The sequence below is a fragment of the Oncorhynchus kisutch genome, linkage group LG23 (genome assembly GCF_002021735.2).
Source record: "Oncorhynchus kisutch isolate 150728-3 linkage group LG23, Okis_V2, whole genome shotgun sequence".
NCBI classification, from domain to species: Eukaryota; Metazoa; Chordata; class Actinopteri; order Salmoniformes; family Salmonidae; genus Oncorhynchus; species Oncorhynchus kisutch.
The window spans coordinates 13,081,260-13,105,315 of record NC_034196.2 but is presented as its reverse complement, the minus strand read 5'-3'; the positions used below and the strand labels follow the sequence as shown (position 1 = coordinate 13,105,315).

Below are 24,056 nucleotides of genomic sequence, written 5' to 3'. Positions count from 1 at the left end.
GGCTGACCTTGAGTATCCAGGCTCTCTAATTATATGTAAGTGTTTCACTCAGACAACATGTGAACTGTAATCTCTGTGATCAAGCACAGGGGAGGCATCCAGGTAGCCATTTGATTAGCTGTTCAACAGTCTTATGGCTTGGGGGTAGAAGCTGTTAATAAGCCTTTTGGACCTAGACTTGGCCCTCTGGTACCGCTTGCTGTGGGGTAGCAGAGAGAACAGTCTGTGACTAGGGTGCCTGGAGTCTTTGGCAATTTTTAAGGCCTTCCTCTGACACTGCCTGGTACAGAGGTCCTGGATGGCAGGAAGCTTGACCCCAGTGATGTACTACCCTCTGTAGCACCTTGCAATCGGAGGCCAAGCTGTTGCCATACCAGGCGGGGATGGAACCTGTCAGGATGCTCTCGATGGTGCAACTGTATAACTTTTTGAGGATCTGAGGACCCATGCCAAAACTGTTCAGTCTCCTGAGGGGGAATAGGCATTGTTGTGCCCTCATGACGACTGTCCTGGTGTGTTTGGACCATGATAGTTTGTTGGTGATGTGGACACAAAGGAACTTGAAGCCCTCAACTTGCTCCACTACAGCCCCATCGATTAGAATGAGGGTGTTTTCAGCCCTCCATTTCCTGTAGTCCACGATCATCTCCTTTGTCTTGATCACGTTGAGGGAGAGCTTGTTGGCCTTGCACCACACTGCCAGGTCTCTGACCTCCTCCCTATAGACTGTCTCATTGTTGTCGGTGATCAGGCCTACCACCGTTGTGTCGTCTGCGAACTTAATGATGGTGTTGGAGTCGTGCTTGGCCACACAGTCATGGGTGAACACGGAGTACAGGAGAGGACTAAGCACGCACCCTTGAGGGTTGAGGATCAGTGTTGAGGATCAGGGTGACAGATTAGACTATGGTGGTCTGCTTGAAACATGTATGTATTGCAGACTCGGCCAGGGACAGGTTGAAAATGTAATTGAAGAAACCTGCCAGTTTGTCTGTGAATGTTGACCTGTTTAAATGTCTTACTCACATCGGCTAAGGCGAGCGTGATCACACAGTCATCCGGAACAGCTGGTGCTCTCATGCATGCTTCAGTGTTGCTTGCGTCCCGGTTAGAGTCCTGCTCATTGAAAGCAGCGCGGATGCGGATGTAATCCATGGCTTCTGGTTGGAGTATGTGAGTATGGTCACTGTGGGGATAACGTCATCGATGCACTTATTGATGAAGCCGTGGACGGATATGGTATACTCCTCAATGCCATCGGATGAGTCCCGGAACATATTCCAGTCTGTGCTAGCAAAACAGTCCTGTAGCTTAGCATCTGCGTCATCTGACCACTTCCGTATTGAGCGAGTCCCTGGTACTTCCTGCTTTAGTTTTTGCTTGTAAGCAGGAATCAGGGGGATAGAATTATCGTCAGATTTACCAAATGGAGGGCGAAATAGAGCTTTTCACGCGTCTCTGTGTGTGGAGTAAAGGTGGCCTCGAGGTTTTTTTGGCTCTTGTTGCACATGTAAAATGCTGGTAGAAATGAGTTAAAACGGATTTAAGTTTCCCTGCATTAAATAAAGTCCTCGGCCACTAGGAGCGCCGACTACGGATGAGCATTTTATTGTTTGCTTATAGTTTTATACAGCTCATTGAGTATGGTCTTAGTGCCAGCATCGGTTTTTGGTGGTAAATAGACAGCTACAAAAAAAAATAAAGATAAACTCTCTCGGTAAATAGTGTGGTCTACAGTTTATCATGAGATACTCCACCTCAGGAGAGCATAACCTTGAGACTTAATTTTGATTTTGCGCACCAGCTGTTATTGACAAATAGACACAGACCGCCACCCCTTGTCTTGTCGGAGGCTGCTGTTCTGTCTTGCCGATGCACGGAAAAACCAGCCAACTGTATATTATCCATGTCGTCGGTCAGCCACAACTCGGTGAAACATAAGATATTACAGTTTTTAATGTCCCTTTGGAAGGATAGTCTTGAACGGAGCTCATCCAGTTTATTCTCCAATGATTGCACATTGGCCAATAGGACGGATGGTAGAGGTGGGTTACTCGCCTACGAATTCTAACAAGGCACCTGCGTCTCCTGTATCGGTACCTCCCTGTGTAGAACATAGTTATGACAAGTTTTTGCTGTTTGGTATCCACTACCATTGCAATATTTGAGATACTGAAATAGAGCATGTGCAACCTGTTCAAAACAATTTAAATTCAAGGTCAAGACAAGTAGAGCGAAGATGATATGTTGATGAAAAATGCATGAGTATCATGAGATGCAGAGGGTGATAGCTGTGCTTGTTTTAATCTTGCGTAGAGACTACCTCAGACTGAATCGCTTGTTCCCTCATCATGCTACACCAGAAGATACGGGCCTAACTCCACTTCCCCTCTGTAATAAAATAGTAGGTTTGGCTCAGGGGGAGAGAGGATAAGTAGGTGGCAGAATGCAGAAGGGACCTCAATATCCCTTCCAGGAGGAGACCGCTGGAATATAAAATGTCTAATTAAATTTGTGGTTGATATCTTTACACTATGATGAAAGCCAGCACAGTTCCCTGCTAGGCTTTAAATGTGACAATACCTGTTATTAAAGCTTTGCTGCTGTGACAAGTTTTTCCCAGAAACGATATATTTCATTCAGAAACATAATGTATGAATATTGATATGTTCATAGTCAAGTTGTAGACCCATGCATATAATATGTGTATTAAAAGCTTTGGAAAAAGAATTCCATTTCTTATGGTGCCCATCATAAATGCCAGATATGATTTGAAGTTGAAATAATTCTAGATCTCCAAAGTCTACAAGAGATAAATGTTATCTGAAATGTTAAAAGTGATAAATGATACAAGTGGTTTGGTTGGAGTAGTTGGAGATAACCCTGGGAAAGTTCTTCACCTCTGAGGTAAGTCCCACACTGATCAGAGTTATTGATGTCCAAACCCTGGAATCATTCTCCATGGGACATAGCTTGGGTGAAACAGCTAGGAGGCTGGAGAAGGCTAATCAGAGCCCAGCAGACAGTGTTACAGTACTCAGAGTACTGTGACACACTTCCACTTGGCTACAGCCTGCCAGCACATCCCAAAAAAACTCCAGCCATCTGAGCCCAATCTGCCTGTGTGTGTGTGTGTGAGAGAGAATTAGCATCTCCATAAATGACTGCTGATACCGTTTTAATAATTTCATAATTTGAAAAACAATTACATACAGTATGTTTCTGTGACAGTGTATGAATTTACTGGAAATCTAATACAACAGCATATCTATACTGAACAAAAATATAAACGCAACATGCAACAATTTCATTGATTTTACTGAGTTACAGTTCATATGATGAAATTAGTCAATTGAAATGAATTAATTTGGCCATAATTTATTGATTTCACACGACTGGGAATACAGATCTGTTGGTCACAGATACCTTAAAGACAATGGGCCTCACAAAGAGCCTCAGGATCCTGTTACGGTAATTTTGTGCATTAAAATTGCCATTGATAAAACGAAATTGCGTTCGCTGTCCTTAACTTATGCCTGCCCATGCCATAGCCCCATCACCACCATGGGGCACTCTGTTCACAACGTTGACATCAGCAAACCTCTCGCCCACATGACGCCATATACGTGGTCTGCGGTTGTGAGGCCGGTTGGATGTACAAATTCTCTAAAACAACATTGGAGGCGGCTTATGGTAGATAAATTAACATTAAATTATCTGGCAACAGCTCTGGTGGACATTCCTGCAGTCAACATGCCAATTGCATGTTGTGTGACAAAACTGGCCTTTTATTGCCCCCCAGCACAAGGTGCACCTGTGTAAGGATCATGCTGTTTAATCAGCTTCTTGATATGCCACACGTGATGGATTATCTTGGCAAAGGAGAAATGCTGACAAACAGGGATGTAAACAAATTTGTGCTCAAAATTTGAGAGAATAATCTTTTCGTGCTTATGGAACATTTCTGGGATCTTTTATTTCAGCTCATGAAACATAAGACCAACACTTTACATGTTGAGTTTATATTTTTGTTCAGTGTAAATCAAGAGTGCAACAAAACTCACAAAGCACAAGAGTATTGTTTTTGTCAAAAGATCTTTGGTAGAAATGCTCGTTGCCAAAAAATTGCATTTCCCATCCTCCAAGATTGATGCTTGTTTGTTCTCTATCGGATGAAAAAAGCAATCAACAATGCAGGGAATAAATCAAAATAAGTGTCTCCTTGAAAATAATCCCATTAAGTACAGTATTTCTATTTGTATTTATTATGGATCCCCATTAGCTATTGCCAAAACAGCAGCTACTCTTCCTGGGATCCAGCAAAATTAAGGCAGTTATACAATTTTAAAAACATTACAAATCATTCACAACAGATTCCACAGCATATTAAGTGTGTGCCCTCAGGCCCCTATTCTACAACCACATAATATCTACTACCACATATCTGAAGGCTGAAGAATGTACCTTACCTAAAACATCAATGCCTCTTTATCAAACTGTAAATGCTTTGAAATTATGTCTCACAATAATACAGCTGTCATGCTCAGCTCTTTTGATGTTTGGTTTGTTCCTTTTTTCTTTGTAGTGTCTGATAATTATATTGGTTGAAGGTATGAGCAGAGGGAGGGAGCGACCATCAAAGCACTCATCCATCCATTTCAGTTGAATATGGCACACCTTCCCTGAGATACAATGCAATTCCTGTTTCATGTGTACCTCACCCATAATCAATAAAACACGGGCAGTGTCAAAGGATTTTACATTTACATCAATGCAAATGCAATTACGTTGTTGAGTAGGATGCCACAGTATGTGCAACTACCAGAGGGTGAAAGTTTAGTACCCTATATGCGGAGATATCGGCTTTAATATCATCCTCTTGCAGGAAAGCTGACTCTAGTAACATAACACAGCAAATAACATTGTAAATAGAACACTTTTTACATGTACAATGCCTCTAGTATAGAAATGCTGAAGGCTAAGGAGGGTGTCCCTCCCAGGTCTTTCAGAGAGAATGCCATGCCATCCTTAGAGATTCATGTGAGCTGTAGAGCTACCAAAAACAACACATGCATTTTAGTAATTTAGCAGACGCTATTATCCAGAGCGACTGACAGTAGTGAGTTCATCTTAAGATACCCAGGTGAGACAACACATATCTCATAGTAAGTACATTTTTCCTCAAAGCAGCTATCAGCAAAGTCAGTGCTAGTGGGAAAAAGTCAAGTGCGAGTGATAGTTCACGAAAGGCAAAGGTGGGATTATTTAAGATACTCTTTGAAGAGGTAGGGTTTCAGAAGTTTTCGGAAGATGGGCAGAGACCCTGCTGTCCTAACATCAGGGGAATGCTCGTTCCACAGTTTAGGGTGGTAGAACAGAGAAGAGATTTGACTGAGCTGAGCGGGAGCTGACCCACCATAGAGGTGGGAGGGCCAAGCGACCAGAGGTGGGTTGGGGTGTAGGATTTAAGCCTGAAGGTCGGGACGGGCAGTTCCCCTTGCTGCTTCATAGGCAAGCACCAGGGTGTTGAAGTGGATGCTTTGAAGCCAGGAAGGCAGTGGAGTGTGCGGTGACATAGGAGAACTTGGGAAGGTTGAACACTAAGCGGGTTGCAGCGTTCTGGATAAGATTTTTTTTTACATTTATTGTTTCGCTCCACAGCCAACAGAGAGTTGCAGTAGTCCAGACAGGAGATGACAACTACTGCCTAAACCTGTCATGTGGTCGTCTTACTTTGTTACCTTAAGATGAATGCACAAACTCAGTTGCTCTGGATAAAAGCATCTGCTAAATTACTAAAATGTAAAAATGCATCCCCATTCTCCAGAGCAGTGAGCTGTACATTACACTTCATGGCTACTACAGTATGTGTGATTCAACATGGCATTTATCAGCCTCCAGCCAGTCACCCAGTAGCATCACAGCTCCTGCATGAGTCAACAGAAGACAGCCAGCCATTTACTGGGCTGGATTGATGTTAGGATAGCATCATACCATCCCTCTTGAATCAACAGATATATGGGTTTACACACTAGGCTGGAGCTATGTCACACATTACCCTGATGAAGTGATGCTCCCATCTTTATGATGGAATGATGCTCCCATCTTTATGATGGTGTGTGTTACCTGTTCAATTTCTGAAACGTTTCAGCACATCATATGCTCGAGAGAAAATCTTCTATTTCGCCCTGTTAGTGAGTACCTACATCTTTGGTAAATCACAGTATTATGGTTCGGGCTGTTCATCAAATTGAATGGCCTCTGCTCTATATTACTGCTGGAGGCTATGAAGAGTGTGGACTCATTTGAATGACAAGCTTGTCAGAACAGCTTGCACTTGGTGAATGTGCTTATTCCATTACAATATCAAAATAATGTTTATTTCCACATGATCAGTATTAATGAGATTTCCTTGCTGAAGGCAACAGTTCCCCTTGAATAGATGGAATTCATAATCTGAAGGATGGGCTGTCACTGTTAGTGTCACTGCAATATTGCCATGTTTCTACGAATGTGGAGGTATCTGATAATAAAGTCTGTGGGAAAAAATGGAATGTAGCGGATTTGATTCAATGATCTTTCTGTATTTCCTTAGATAAGATATTGAATAAATGACATATTCACATGCAAATCTTGTCTAAATCGTCAAAACCTGATTGAATATATCATCATATTTTCAGCTACATTTGGAAAGCTCACAATGACTCAATGTGATTTGCCAGTGTGGTGTAACTGCATCTTATTTCATTTGTATAAAGTGAGCAGAGCAGTTTGGCATAAGTGTTTTGTACTCTGAATCCCTCTTTACTAGAGCAGTGGAGGGTCGTACTTACGGAGTTGGCTGTAGTGCATCTTCAGCCATGCCTCTTTCATCATTGTGTCTTAATTCAGAGTCAGGTTTTTGAGTCTGAGAACAATACTTCGCACCAGGTCTGTCTCAAGGGGGCTCTCTGCCTCCGGAGGTTACCAAGGCAACTAACTGACTCCCAGTTGGCATTGTTATGATCAGAATGGATATTGTACATAAATCTAGGGGCTGAGAGACAAAATGTAACTGGATTCAGGAAGGTGGGCAATTGATGCTAGTTCCTACTTAGTAGGGCTGTTTGAATTTTTGTTTTAAACAATAAACGGGTGTGTTATCTGTAGGCCTAAATATGAATACAAATATTTCGTTATGAGCCTAGTTTAGCCAAGGAGAAAGCACTGCGCCATATAAGGAGGAAGACAGGATCCTTTCTGGTTTGCCACGATTGGCTGAGATAATGAAGGGCCTGGCTGTGCCAAGAGATGAGTCCTGATTGGTCAGTCATGTCACAGGCTTCTGTCTATAACAGAATGAGGCCTTCCCTGGTCAGAATAGATCATCTTTGCAAACTCATATTTTTTTTAAAGATACAGCTATGGACTAGAGGTCTTCTCGGGTCCCAGAAATGAGACCCGAACCGAACTGTACCTGCGAAATGCACAACTGACCCGACCTGGTCATTTTTTAAAACAATACCTGACCCAAATTGGATCCTAGGTGGACCAGATCTACCCGGAACATGTCCAAAATGAGAGAGACCCGGATCCAAGTTGGGTCGTGTCTGTATTGGACCCAAATGGATCCGCAACATTTTAAATGCAGCTTCATTGCCGCGCAAGCCAGAAATATGTAGTCTGGCCGTGAAGTTTCATGAGCGCATTTTCTGTTGTATCTAAAATAATGGATTTGTGGTCTATATATGTATTTATATAATGGCATCCCTATAGTTTGATGGTGCATATTATGAGGCTTTCCTTATTTATATAATGGCATCCCTATAGTTTGATGGTGCATATTATGAGGCTTTCCTTATTTATATAATGGCATCCCTATAGTTTGATGGTGCATATTATGAGGCTTTCCTTATTTATATAATGGCATCCCTATAGTTTGATGGTGCATATTATGAGGCTTTCCTTATTTATATAATGGCATCCCTATAGTTTGATGGTGCATATTATGAGGCTTTCCTTATTTATATAATGGCATCCCTATAGTTTGATGGTGCATATTATGAGGCTTTCCTTATTTATATAATGGCATCCCTATAGTTTGATGGTGCATATTATGAGGCTTTCCTTATTTATATAATGGCATCCCTATAGTTTGATGGTGCATATTATGAGGCTTTCCTTATTTCTGTTTACAAAATATTTGAGTTGGAGGATTTGTTTTATGTGAGGCATGATCGCGTCTCAGACAGACCACTGCATAATTCAATTTTGTGTGTAACCTACACTCTAAAAAGAAAAGGTTCCTGGAGTATCCTTTAGGGGTTGTTCAAATTGAAATTGTGGGGGAACCCCTATAAGTTCTTCGAAGAACCCTTTAAAATGGTTCTTAAAATAACCCCTTTTAATGCATCCTCAAAGAACCTTTTGAAGAACCTTTTGGGGTACGTTTTTGAACTACCCCTCATGTCCTACCATTATTATTATTATGAATAATAATAGGCATAACAGTAACACAATATTTTAGTTCTCAGTGCTTATCATGATTTTAGTGTCAAAGCAGAAAAGAAAAATCCAAATATGATGTCAACTCAAAACAGAGACCCAAGTATAATGGGTTGTGTTGATGTTAATGTTGATGTTCTCCGTATCCATAGCTAGAATGATTTTGCAGTGCATGGTGATCTAACAGGTTTCCTGTTATATTCATCAGAGCTGTAGGGAGGGTGAAATCTGTGAATCCCAAAAATAGTAATTAAACAAATGCAAACGACAGAATTCATACCTTGGTATTTGAGGTGAATGTGAATGAAAAAAACTGTTTTGATAATGGTTTTCATACACATACCTTGTCCATAATGTAGAGGCCTATGGGATATTCAATGAAGAGGTAAGAGAGGAGGATGGTAAATGTGATCTGTATAACATACCAATACCAATTGACATACCTTTGTATGCCTCCTCGTCTGTATACCTGCAGACACAGACACAAAAGTGAGTAGTTCAGTCATCTGCACCCAATACAGCTAGCCTTCAACATCTTCTTATAGCCTATATATTCTTACCTCTTTGTTGATTGATATCCATTGAATTGTGTCCATTTTAGAAAGATTTGTACTCATATGAAAAAATTATATCAATTCGATCATAACAAGGGACAAACCTTACCTTAAATTAAGGAGATCTTTACATTTGTCTGTTAAGTGCCTGCACCTGCTGCCCTTTCAAATTGAAATATTTCAGTTGGGCAGTTATGTTCCTGCAAGAACCCCCACCAACTAAGGAGGTTCCTTGATGAACCCCACCTTCTATGGGGTTCTTTGAAGATCCTTTTGGGGGACATTTTTAGTGCCATGAACCCTAAGGTTCTTCAAAGAACCCCATAGAAAGTGGGGTTCATCGAGGAACCTCCTTAGTTGGTGGGGGTTCTTGCAGGAACATAACTGCCCAACTGAAATATTTCAATTTGAAAGGGCAGCAGGTGCAGGCACTTAACAGACAAATGTAAAGATCTCCTTAATTTAAGGTAAGGTTTGTCCCTTGTTATGATCGAATTGATATTATTTTTTCATATGAGTACAAATCTTTCTAAAATGGACACAATTCAATGGATGTCAATGGCACATATTCATGGCACTAAAAATGGCCCCCAAAAGGATCTTCCAAGAACCCCAGAGGAGGTGGGGTTTATTGAGGAACCTTCAATCACAAAGGAGACAGATGGCTTAACAGCACAGCAGTTAGGAATCAACCATATAGGGATTTAAAATGAGAATATTTGAAAAACGTGAGTTACATTTTACAGGTTGTAGCACAGGCCAACAGAATAATGTATTATATTCTCACTGTTGTGTGTAGTTAATGCATCACACACGGCTCGTAATGTAATGATATTCTTTATCAGCTCACTCACAGTTCAGGGTGTTGATGAAGGGTCTAATGTTTTGTGAGGTATTTCATATGTATGGCAGTTAGAGCCATCTGCAGGCAAAGCTTTCACACTACAGTCTTATTCCTCAATGGTAAAAATAGGGTCCAAATAAATAAACAGGCACTGATGAGTGAATTAGTCAGCAGAGGACAAGCTTAAAAGAAATGTGTTAACGCAATGACCTTTGCTACCATTACTTAACAGAGATGCCTGTAATGTTAGTGAACGAAAGGTTATGGGACATTGGACTGTTGAGCACAAAAAAATGATTTGATGAAGCATTACATTTGCCCTTATATTTATAGTACCTGTCAAAAGTGAGGACACATCTACTCATTTCAGGGTTTTTCTTTATATTTTACAATTTTCTACATTGTAGAATAATAGTGAAGACATCAAAACTATGAAGTAACACATATGTAACCATGTAGTAACCAAAAAAGTGTTAAACAAATCAAAATATATTTTATATTTGAGATTCTTCAAAGTAGCCACCCTTTACCTTGATGACAGCTTTGTACACTCTTGGCATTCTCTCAACCAGTTTCACCTGGAATGCTTTTCCAACAGTCTTGAAGGAGTTCCCACATATGCTGAGCACTTGTTGGCTGCTTTTCCTTAAATGCTGTGGTAGCCATGCTGGTTAAGTGTGCTTTGAATTCAAAATAAATCACAGACAGTGTCACCAGCAAAGTACCCCCACACCATCACAACTCCTCCTCCATGCTTCATGGTGGGAACCACACATGCGGAGATCATCCATTCAACTACTCTGCGTCTCATAAAGACACGGCAGTTGATCTAAAAATCTCAAATTTGGACTCATCAGACCAAAGGACAGATTTCCACCAGTCTCATGTTCCACCGGTCTCATGAAATATTGCTCATATTTCTTTGCCCAAGCAAGTCTCTTCTTCTTATTGGTGTCCTATAGTAGTGGTTTCTTTGAAGCAATTCGACCATGAAGTCTCCTCTGAACAGTTGTGATGTTGAGATGTGGCTGTTACTTGAACTCTGTGAAGCATTTGGGTTGCGATTTCTGAGGCTGGTAACTCTAATGAACTTATCCTCTGCAGCAGAGGTACCTGGGTCTTCCTTTCCTGTGGTGATTCATTATAACAGTTGATGGTTGTTGCGACTGCACTTGAAGAAACTTTCAAAGTTCTTGAAATGCTCTGTATTGACTGACCTTCATCTCTTAAAGTAATGATGGACTGTTGTTTCTCTTTGCTTATTTGAGCTATTCTTGCCATAATATGGCTTGGTCTTTTACCAAATAGGGCTATCTTCTGTATACCCTACCTTGTCACAACACAACTCATTGGCTCAAACGCATTAAGAAGGAAAGAAATTCCACAAATTAACTTTTAACAAGGCACACCTGTTAATTGAAATGCATTCCAGGTGACTACCTCATGAATCTGGTTGAGAGAATGCCAAGAGTGTGCAAAGCTGTCATCATAAAAAATATATTTTGATTTGTTTAACTCTTTTTTTGGTAACTACATGATTCCATATGTGTTATTTCGTAGTTTTGATGTCTTCAATATTATTCTACAATGTAGAAAATAGTACACATTTAAAAAAATCATGGAATGAGTAGGTGTGTCCAAACTTTTGACTGGTACTGTATATACAGAGTATACACCGCTCTTTTCATGACATAGACTTTACAGGTGAATTCAGGTGAAAGCTATGATCCCTTATTGTTAAATCCACTTTCATCAGTGTAGATGAAGGAGAGGAGACAGGTTAAAGAAGGATATTTAAGCCTTGAGACAGACAGTTGTTACTGCAAAATGAACTCAGTAATGCTGAGGATTGATATCATGGGCATATTGCCAGTGGGGTCACTTCAACTTTATCCTGCTTATGTTTGAAATTAGTTGCTTTACTATGTACTGGCTGTCCTGTCTTCTCTTGATTTTCCCAAATCTTTAAAATGCGTTACTACACCACGGTTTCATCCCACTGGGCACAGACATCAATTCAACGATTCAGCCAGTGTGTGCCAAATGGGTCCATTAATCAAAAAGGGAAGGATTTCAAAGCATTCACAACTCCCTTGAACAAAAGGATTTATCTTTCCCTCTTAAACCACACTGACGTTACAGTACATGCTCTTTGTTTTTCAGATAATCTCATGGAAATTGTAATGTGTTCAGTTATTGGAGCAATATTATTAAACTTAATGATAGTAACACTCAGTCAACAGCAGGAAAAAGGAAAGGTACGGTAAAGTGATCTTCATGCAGTTCCTTTTCCTTTTCACACTGCCTCTGGAAAATACACATTTTATACTACAGTTGAAGTCGGTAGTATACATACACTTAGGTTGGAGTCATTAAAACTCGTTTTTCAACCACTCTACAAATTACTTGTTAACAAACTATAGTTTTGGCAAGTCGGTTAGGACATCTACTTGGTGCATGACACAAGTGATTTTTCAAACAATTGTTTACAGACAGATTATTTCATTTATAATTCACTGTCTCACAATTCCAGTGGGTCAGAAGTTTACATGCACTAAGTTGACTGTGCCTTTAATCAGCTTGGAAAATTCCACAAAATGTCATCATAGCTTTAGAAGATTCTGATAGGCTAATTGACATAATTTGAGTCAATTGGAGGTGTACCTGTGGATGTACAGTGGGGCAAAAAAGTATTTAGTCAGCCACCAATTGTGCAAGTTCTCCCACTTAAAAAGATGAGAGAGGCCTGTAATTTTCATCATAGGTACACTTCAACTATGACGGACGAAATTAGAAAAAAAATCCAGAAAATCACATTGTAGGATTTTTAATGAATTTATTTGCAAATTATGGTGGACAATAAGTATCATCATGCGGCTCTCTTTCCAGCCTTCACCTAGTGCAACTGACAACAAAAATATATTTATTGACGTCTTCACTATCTGGGTTGGGAGCGGTGGTGGGGGCACGCCCGTGGGAGTGTGTCTCCGGGGGAAGAGCCGAGGGGCCTCTTGAGAGACCAGTGCGATCAATGTTGACGTATGAGATGAATATGTGTGGATGTCTTTGTATTTGACCACACATACATCATTTATTTGTGTTTCATTTATTGTATTTCCTATTATTTCGTTTTTGAAAACCAATGTACAATCAATGTCCAAATACTCATACCTGCATTCTAAATAGTAGGCATTTTAGGTTTGCGAAAATAGAACGTTATACAGTATGTGAATTTCGAAAATCATGTATGCTTTAAATGCCAGGACGTCATACTAATTTCGCCTTTTCATTTAGTAGAATTTACTGCACACTTTTGAAGAATTCCAGGCTCACGTGTTTTTCACAACCGCTGACAATGAACGAATTGCGGGAATCAATACAATTGCGCATTAGATGATTAATTTTTAGGATGGGTGAGTCTAGTATGTTGATCTGTTGCTTACTGCATTCGTTTTTACGGAACAGTACATTCAAAATAGCATGTAGTAAGATTAGTACACTGTATGTAGTTTTAGTAAGTAGTAGGCAAAACAGATTTTGGACAGGACCAACGTGTGTATAGCGTATTGCAGTTTGAAAGCACCTTTATTTGAGAATTTATGTCACACCACCACCCCCTCTCATCCCCCACCTGTAGAATACAATTGTTGTTATGTTGTATTACTAATATCTGAAAGACAATGCACAAATATATAAACACTACGAAACTGCAGCAACAAAACAATTCTCCAACAGTGTCACGACTTCTACCGAAGTCGGTTCCTCTCCTCGTTCGGGTGGTGTTCGGCGGTCGACGTCAACTGTCTTCTAGCCATCGCCGATCCATTTTTCATGTTCCATTTGTCTCGTCTTGTTTTCACACTCACCTGGTTTCAATTCCATAATTACATGTTGTATATTTTCCCTCTGTTTCCCCCCATGTCCTTGTCAGGAAATGTTTATTGTAAGTACTCGTGCTATGTGTTACTGGTGCACTACGGGTTTTGTACCCCATGTGTTTGTTGTTTTATATGCCGTTAGTTTTATATATTAAACTGCTCCAGCTATTCACCAAGTTCTGCTCTCCTGTGTTTGACTTCCCTGCCACCAGTTACGCACCCCTTACAAACAGGAACTGGCCCAGTTGTTGCAATAGAGGGTACACCAATTCTAGTTTCCATCCTTGCCTGATAGACATATTGTGGCCTTGAAAACTTGGTTTGTGGACTCTAAAGCTAACCAAGGAGAGTTATCAATTATGTATGGGAGAGAGAGAGAGAACACTAAGTGGGACTTCACCCCAGGGAGTTGTTGAATGGAGAGAGCCTGAGTTGTTGACATTATGTAGATAATCCCTTTCATGACCCTCCTAAAACACACTGGCGCAGGCTTATTAGGTCCATTCCCCTCTGACAGTGAGTGAGGGGACAGAGAGTCGCACCCAGGGGTAAAGCAGGGCAAACCAGAGGAAAGGCCTACAGGCTCTTCATATCAAAATTCCTCACTACCTCTCTATTGCGTCAGTCTTTCCATTACAACTCCATCGCTCCCCTCAGATGCAGGAGCAACAGTGTCAACATGTAAGTGAATGTTACATGCCCATAGATGTAGAAGTTGAAGTCACTGCAAAATAACCGATTAGGTGTCAGTAAACCATGGCTCCGACAGTGGGTTAACCAGAGAAGTCATGTTTAGGAGTTTGGGGCTGGAACTAACAGTTTCCCCCTCGTTCCTACAGTAGCTGCCGAGTTGCTTAGCAGCTTCTGCGCTGAATGGACATGCTGTCCCTGTACATAGCTAAACGGTGTGATTACTATGGAGAAGACAAAGAGCACCAGTATGTGACAAGACTGCAGAGGCCAAGTGCTGAAGAAACCCCATCGTTGCTGCACCCTGAGTCATCCACCAACTACTTGCCATTTACGCCTTGGAGCTATAAATACACATACTTAAGATTTATTCTCTCCAGGTCCCAGGGCAACAGAGGAGCAACACCACTGCCCCAACCATGCCAATCAACTCATTGTCATGCCATGGATAAGACTTACTCTTTGATACGTTCTAGAATGGATCAACTGGGTATATAAAGGGTGTGAGTGATGCGCCACAGCTGAACAAAGTCTGATTGTCCAGGGCAGTCCTTCCCACTATGAGCCAGCCTTCCTGAACTGTTTGGGGGAAAATATTGCTGCCCTTTTGTGTGTTGAGTAAGTCATTAAACCTAACTTAGTCATTGCAATTAGTCAAAGATTAAATTACATTAGCTAGCCAGGGGAAAACCAAGAGAGGAAACAGTTTGTTCCTCCTAGTACCACTCTCAGGCCATTCCGAAGTCATGGCTGACCACAACAAGGTATTACCGCGTCCTCTTTTCCGCCGAGATGTAAACTGGGATCCTTTCCGTGAGTGGACACAGCCTAGCCGCATGATCATGGAGCAGGACTTTGGCCTCCCTCCTTTCCTGGATCCAGGCGATGTGAGCTGGATAGACTGGGCTAGGAGGAGACTGGCATCATCCTCCTGGCCAGGGTACACACGCCATCCCCTCTTCACCCCCAGCACTGCTCCCCCTGCTGCAGTGGCACCCCAGACCGCAGCCAGACTTCAGAGACAACTGTCTGGAGGAGTGTCAGAGATCAGAACAGGACAGGACAGCTGGAGGATCACACTGGATGTCAATCACTTTTCACCAGAGGAGATATCAATCAAAACCAAGGGGGGCTTCCTGGAGATTACAGGTACTAACATTATTTCTCTGATCTGAAAAACCAGAATATGGTGGCAGTTTGAATATTAATTGTTACTAAAAAATGTTGGACAATTAACGGATGAAAATTGTTATAGAGGTCTCACGTCCACGAGCTCCTTATTCAATTACTTCAATTATTGTCTCAACTTATATTTTAAGGTCAACACGAAGAAAGGGAGGACGAGCATGGATCAGTCTCAAGGTGCTTTACAAGAAAATACAAGTAAGTTCTAATAGAAAATAAAGTCCCTCACAATGCTGTGACAAAGACATACCGGTAATGAAAGTAAGAATTCAAAAGAATTGAACGTCTTTGCTGTTGATTGCTATAGGAAGGCATTCTAAATGGTTTCCCTTGGTTTAATTACATTTGTAAAAACAGATGACAAGCAGTCTATTGAATCACAGTAAACAAGTCCTTGCCTGTCTGTGTTGTAAGCGGATTGTTGTTGTGGGTTTGTTGAAGGCTGCCCCCTGGTGTGGACTTGCAGCACGTCAGCTCATCTCTGTCTGGTGAAGGGATTCTCTTGGTAGAAGCACCCCTCCCAGGCTTAACCACCACCATCCTCCCCAGTGACATGGTCATCCCCATTCAGATCAAGCACGAGTGTGAGGGGAAAGAGTGAATCCAGTGATCCATTACAACTAGATGTAAAGCTTGGGGTAGAGCTTTAAAGCTGATGTCGGCGTTGACAACTTTTGACAACATTCTTTTGAATTAAGCCTTGGTCATTTATGATGACAAAACATAGTGGCTTCTATTGCTATTGAAATACCATCACTTTATTTACTCTCACTCGAACTACACGTGTGGTATGTTTCTCTATGTATTATGTTAAATCATTTCCCGCAAAGACTAGCAAAACCAAGATAAAGTGAAAAATCAAGACTGTTGAAATGTACTTTCTCATTTGTCAAATGATAGATCATCTGGGAGTCAACATGACCATGCTTAATAAAGCTGTTCTTAATAAAGATGTTCATAACTGTTAATAAAACTGTTTTGCAAGGCATACATTTCAACGTGATCTATTTCTATGAATTGAATCTCCTTTGAATCAAAGCAATAAACAATCCATGGCAAAATGACACATATTGAGGAGGGCTGGGGGCCTCTTATGTATGCGGTGTCTGTCTTTGTACTAGAACTGCTGCCTGTGTACACACATTACTTACTCTAAATTAGACCTGGAAGTAGTAGAACGTTTTAAATGAGTCCAAACCAAAATAACTACTGTGTAAATACAGTATAAAGTGAAGTCATTTCCATTTTAGTTATTTATCAGACACTTATCAGACACTTATCCAGAGTAACTTACTGTTATAACTTACTGTTATTGCATTCACTAACTGAATGCACTAGGTACAACAACCACATAAGTCAAAGTAAGCAAACTTCCTCAATAAAGCAGACAAGTGTTAGTGCAAGAAAGGTAAGTACAACGCTAGGGTGTGGGTTCTCCCCCCCATTCTCTTCTCTCATTTCCCTCAAACTCTTGCCTACTAGACTCAAATTGACACTAAAGGACTTGGCAAATGATCCTGATGGTGGCACTGTTGCCCTGCATTTGCCTTAAGCCTTGAAGTTTGACAGGTTTATGGTAAGAACCCTGTTTAAATACATTAGAGATATACTTGATGTGTGCTCCAAAATCTTATATTCATTGGTGTGGGCGTGTTGACCCATGTCAGAGGCTATGACGTCCAGTCGTCCACGAACAGGAGTTGAAACCCTCTCAGTTGGTACACTGTGACAAATCACGTACAAAGCATTTGGTCAGTAGAGACAGTGAGCAACATCGATGGATACCTCCAGCCTGAAAACATCTAATGGTACTGTAAAACCTCCGATTTCGGCTGAGGCCGTGAAGTGTGTTGATTTATTTTTTTCTGTTGAATTAATATATTAATGTTAAAGACAATGCAAGTAATCTACTCTCAGAATTTTGACATGACAGTTTTACAGTGGTCTGCAAACCAAAATATGTAAATGTAATCTGTCCTGTACTTGTACTAGGTGCCACAACCTGTCATTGGCCTGTCAGGTAATGTTCTGTTGTCTGATATCACTGCAATTCAGAAGAACCTGAAGTGCAGATGAATGGTTTTAGTACTTACACTGAGGGAATGTGACGACTTCACCCAAAGCAAGGTGACACAGACTTTTTCTGCCTTTTGATGTCAGTTATCATAGACACTGGCCCACTGTTAAGTCACATGTTAATTGTGGTTCTATACATTAGGCCTAATGTAAATGTGACGATTTACCTCAGGTACTGGAAGAAAGAAAATGATGTATGGCTACAAGACTTGTGTCCAGAAGAGCAGAAGAGGAGTGGGGCTTGACCCAGACAATCCTATGGTTGTATCAAAGGAAACTCTTCATAGTGCCTTCTGCTCCATAGGTGTTCTGCTACTGATAGAATGTGCAGTGAAATCAACAAATAGGGATTAACACCCATAAACCACTGGAAGCACCAGGAGTACAGTCTGTGTCAGCTGAATATCATGTTTGCATTAGTTATCCTTTCCAAATATGACTGACTATTTCTGTCAGTGTAAGAACCCATAAGACCTTTGGAACATTGCCACGGTGTGGCCGTTTCTCTCTCAGGCTGATACAGAGAGACTCATCCATGCTTTTATTACAAGCAAGCTTGACTACTGTAAGGCTCTCCTGTCTGTTCTACCTAAGAAAGCCATTGGTCAACTGCAAAACATACAGAATAGTGCAGCACGGGTACTGACCAAGACCAGACGGAGAGCACACATTACACCAGTTTTAAGATCTCTGCCTGTGAGTTTTAGAATTCATTTTCAGATGATTCTATTGGTTGTAAATCAATCCATGATTGTGCACCCCAATAGATGCCAGACATGCGTTTAAAGTTATGTGCCCAGTAGGTCCCTCAGGTATTCTGGCACTGGTCTTTAACTATCCCAAAGCAAAACTGTTGACATTTTTAAAAGAGATCTTAAAACACACCTTTTTAGCTTGCTTTTCCTTAGGGTGCTTTTTAGTCGTTCAGTTTCTTATTGTTATTCTTTTGTTTTTTTTAATCCTCTTATGTTTGTTGTGTAGTAAATATTTCAGTTTTTATTTTCATTGTTTTTATTATTTTGTTGCTATGAATTACATTGTGTTCCTGTGTGAAATGTGCTGTATAAATAAAGCTTGATTTGATATTAACTTGCATTAGGCCTATATTATGAATGAAAAATAAATATGTACATTCTCTCTGCTCGACAAGACTAGGCATACTACATTTGTTATTAACATATGTATGCAAGCACATGTTTTATTAACGAAAAAAACATATCCTTTTGGACATGTTCGGAAGCTGATTTTCCAGGTGATTTCCCCAGTGTCAAGTTACTGTAAGTAGAAAAATGCAGGCCTCTTTTGATGGACTAAAGCCAGGGTAACCCAACTTTCAATTACTTTACTTACTGTGATCCCAGTCAATAAAACGAATATCAAATGTTTAAATGTCCATGCATCCTTTTGGAGTTGTGGTGTGAGAGATGTTTTAAGTGGGGCTGATGGTGTTGACATTTGGTGCGGCACTACTGGTAGTAGGAGTAAATATCAGAGGCATGGGTTGCCTTGTGTTACCCGCTCTAAATTCTAACCCTCATGTCTCACAGATATATAACTGATCCCTTGCAGTAGAAATGTGAAGATCTTATCAGTTATAGAACTAAATAAGCTAGTCATTTACCCCACCCGTCATACTTTTCTATCCATAGTATGTGACAAAAAGTGGTGGCATGATATTCAAATGGGAAAGGCCAAATATGGTTGACAGTGAGGCATGCTTTCCTCAATTGAATGGATACATCTGTACGAGCCACAATCTGTAAGATTTCCAGTCACTCCTTGATTTTTTAAACATGACTTATGTAATGCCACAAGGCTTGATATACAGTATCATGTGTGTATAAGTGATTTAAATTAGATGGGCCTTGACCTATTTTCCTGGTCTGGGAGTTATAGTGTTCCTTGGTTTGGGATTTGAAATGAGAGAAGCTTGCTGATTACTGTTTAATGAGAAGTTATACAATTTAAATACCCAGGCCAGTGTTCCTGACAGGGATTTTCATCATGGACAATGAGGGCTGCCAAAAACAAAGGACTAATGTGGCAGATGAGTGATATTGGTTATATAATAAGGATAAAGCTCAGCAAGTAAGGAAGGGTTGACAACTAAATTAACAGCACACTTTGACCAGGCAGAATAAACTGTTGTTTTTCTTACGGAATTAGTTCTAGTTAAATTGACAATATTATAGGTTACAACTACTACAACCATTAGAACTACTACAACCATTCATTATTTAGTAAAGTTATATTTGAAAGGCATTTATATCTTATTATATGGCTTTTTTTAAGGCAAAGAACACGGCAACAGAGATCCAACATTGTCACCTGCAAATACAGGCTGGTCTCATACACTAGATGTAACATAGTAAACATATGGTTACATGAGACAGATGGTTACCTTAGGCAAAAACTGAAGTAGGGTGGTTGGTCACGGTGGATGAGCGTAGTGAACGTTTAGCAACCCAAAGATTTCAACTACTTCGTACTTTTGATCTACTTTGCAACTACTTAGCATGTTAGCTAACCCTTCTCCTAACCCTAACCTTAACCCTTTTAGCTAACCCTTCCCTTAACCCTAACTCTTTTAGCTAAACATTCCCCTAACCTTAACCATTTAACCTAACTCATAAACATAACCCTAACCTTAACAAAAGGGCTTCTCAACAGTTTTTACCCCCAAGTCATAAAACTCCTGAACAGGTAATCAAATGACTATTTGCATTGTGTGCCTCCCCCAAACCCTCTTTTTACACTGCTGCTACTCTCTGTTTATCATATATTTATAGTCAATTTAACTATACATTCATGTACATTCTACCTCAATTGGGCCGACCAACCAGTGCTCCAGCACATTGGCTGACCGGGCAATCTGCATTGTGTCCCGCCACCTGCCACCCACCACCCGCCAACCCCTCTTTTAAGTTACTACTACTCTCTGTTCATCATATGTGCATAGTAATTTCAACCATATCTACATGTACATACTACCTCAATCAGCCTGACTAACCGGTGTCAGTATGTAGCCTCGCTACTTTTAAAGCCTCGCTACTGTATATAGCCTTTCTGTTTGCTGTAGTTTTATTTCTTTACTTACCTATTGTTAACCTAACACATTTTTTTGCACTATTGGTTAGAGCCTGTAAGTAAGCATTGCACTGTAAGGTCTACACCTGTTTTATTCTGCGCATGTGACAAATAAACTTTGATTTGATTTGATTTGAGTCTATAATTTTATGTTGATAGCTGTATGATTAGACTAAAGTATGCACTGATGCTAATACACACTTATGCTAGTTACAATTATTTTAAATGTCTCAGGTCTAATCTATTTCCAAATTAAATAAGAAATAGTAAACACAAATAAAAATTACTAATATTTCACTCTAAAACAGCAACACTCGAAAACAGCATCAATTCTCTCAGCCTCATGGCAAAAGGTGTAAAATAGCATGAGATTAGCGAAACAAATGCACCCCAAATGAAGAGAATTGGTGATGTGGATGCATTCATAAATTGAGAGTTATTACAAATGCATGTTAGGTGGGCCAATCATATAAAAAAATGAAGAAGTTATGCTTCTAGTATCAGTATTGTCAGGGTCGGATTAATGCAGGGGCTTACCGGGGCTGAAGGCCCTGGGGCCAGGCCCGTGGGGGGCCCAAGAGGCAGCAAAAAAACTAAGTAAAACAAATATACAGTATATACAGTTGGAAGTCAAAAGTTTACATACACCTTATCCAAATACATTTAACTCAGTTCTCCACAATTCCTGACATTTAATCCTAGTAAAAATTCCCTGTCTTAGGTCAGTTAGGATCACCACTTTATTTTAAGAATTTGAAATGTCAGGATAATAGTAGAGAAAATGATTTATTTCAGCTTTTATTTCTTTCATCACATTCCCAGTAGGTCAGAAGTTTACATACACTCAATTAGTATTTGGTAGCATTGCCTTTACATTGTTTAACTTGGGTCCAACGTTTCGGGTAGCCTTCCACAAGCTTCCCACAATAAGTTGGGTGAATTTTGGCCGATTCCTCCTGACATAGCTGGTGTAACTGAGTCAGGTTTGTAGACCTCCTTGCTCACACACGCCTTTTCAGTTCTGACCACAAATCTTCTATAGGATTGAGGTCAGGGCTTTTTGATGGCCACTCCAATACTTTGACTTTGTTGTCCTTAAAGCTATTTTGCCACAACTTTGAAAGTATCGTTGGGATCATTGTCCATTTGGAAGACCCATTTGCTACCAAGCTTTAACTTCCTGACTGATGTCTTGAGATGTTGCTTCAATATATCCACATACTTTTCCATCTTCATGATGCCATCTACTTTGTGAAATGCACCAGTCCCTCCTGCAGGTAAGCACCCACACAACATGATGCTGCCAACCTCGTGCTTCACGGTTGGGTTGGTGTTCTTCGGCTTGCAAGCATCCCTCTTTTTCCTCCAAACATAACGATGGTCATTATGGCCAAAAAGTTATATTTGTGTTTCATCAGACCATTGGACATTTCTCCAAAAAGTACAATCTTTGTCCCCATGTGCAGTTGCAAACCGCAGTCTGGCTTTTTTATGGAGGTTTTGGAGCAGTGGCTTCGTCCTTGCTGAGCGGCCTTTTAGGTTATGTCGATATAGGACTCGTTTTACTATGGATATAGATAATTTTGTACCTGTTTCCTCCAGCATCTTCAGAAGGTTATTTGCTGTTGTTCTGGGATTGATTTGCACTTTTCACACCAAAGTAAGTTTATCTCTAGGAGACAGAACGCGTCTCCTTCCTGAGCGGTATGATGACTGCGTGGTCCCATGGTGTTTATACTTGCGTACTATTGTTTGTACAGATGAACATGGTACCTTCAAGCATTTGGAAATTGCTCCGATGGATGAATCAGACTTGTGGAGGTCTACAATTTTCTTCTGAGTTCTTGGCTGATTTATTTTGATTTCCCCATGATGTCAAGCAAAGAGTCACAGAGTTTGAAGGTAGGCCTTGAAATACATCCACAGGTACACCTCCAATTGACTCAAATTATGTCAATTAGCCTATCAGAAGCTTCATTTTCTGGAATTTTCCAAGCTGTTTAAAGGCACAGTCAACTTAGTGTATGTAAACTTCTGACCCACTGGAATTCTGATGCAGTGAATTATAAGTGAAATAGTCTGTCTGTAAACAATTGTTGGAAGAATGACTTGTGTCATGCATAAAGTAGATGTCCTAAACTATAGTTTGTAGACTTGCCCAAACTATAGTTTGTTAACAATACATTTGTGGAGTGGTTGAAAAACAAGTTTTAATGACTCCAACCTAAGTGTATGTAAACTTCCGACTTCATCTGTATGAGGAAATATATACAGTGTATATTATATATGTCACACCCTGATCTGTTTCACCTGTCTTTGTGCTTGCCTCCACCTCCCTCCAGGTGTCAACAATCTTCCCCATTATCCCCAGTGCATTTTTACCTGTGTTCTCTGTTTGTCTGTTACCAGTTCGTTTTGTTTTTGAGAAACCTACCATAGACACATCCTATGTGTTTTAATCAAATAAACTATATGCACTGAGCTTGTCTGATGCTTTAAGCCTACTGTTTGATTAAATAATTAAGACACACAAATGACTAGAGGGAGTTCGACTTGCTGAAAAAATTGACAGCGAGTGACGGTGTGACTAGCACCTCTCTTTGCTGCAGCGACCACCACAGAACATCAACAGTATTTAATTAAAGCCATTTATGACTGAAAAGTTCTGTTACCAAAATCCCTGATTTGTTTAGGAAAAACATTCCCAATTCCCTCAACCCTTGCTCTCTTTAGGTGAAACATGTATGCATCACATGCACGTGACCAATAGGGTCTGACCTATAGCCTATCATTATCACATTTTTTGACTAAGCTTGCTCAACCTATTCATGCAAATGTTATATACAGAATGTTTCACAATATTAAAGTATTGGACTCTGTTAAACATATAGGTCATAGAAAGTAATACCAGCAGTGTGGCAGCTTCTTCAGAGGTGGTTGAATAAGCTCAAGCCTGATGTCAGGTAACAAGTTATTGGCATGGAAGAGGAAAGGACTGACTTAAAGAAGATCTAAAGATCTGGTAAGGGAACACAAACATGAACATGACAGTAAAAATAAATAGTGTTTGAGGTAAGGATGACATTTTACATTTCAATCATTTAGCAGACGCTCTTTTCCAGAGTGACTTACATTTAACTAGTGCATTCACCTTAAGATAGCTAGGTGACCACATACTGTTCTCCTTGCAGTTCCTATCATGGGCTTTTTCAGGAGCATACCTTATTCTGACATAGTAATAGGTTACCCATTTAGATA

The 24,056-nt window shown here is 40.3% G+C and overlaps 1 protein-coding gene across 1 annotated transcript; it reads left to right on the top strand.

Annotated features, from left to right (window-relative positions):
- Positions 1–14,859: 14,859 nt before the first annotated feature.
- On the top strand, positions 14,860–16,633 carry LOC109868101 (heat shock protein beta-1). The gene is made up of 3 exons (XM_020457537.2): positions 14,860–15,599; positions 15,770–15,833; positions 16,077–16,633. The coding sequence occupies exons 1-3, from the start codon at positions 15,197–15,199 to the stop codon at positions 16,234–16,236; spliced, it is 627 nt and encodes a 208-aa protein (XP_020313126.1). The 5' UTR covers positions 14,860–15,196; the 3' UTR covers positions 16,237–16,633.
- Positions 16,634–24,056: the final 7,423 nt, after the last annotated feature.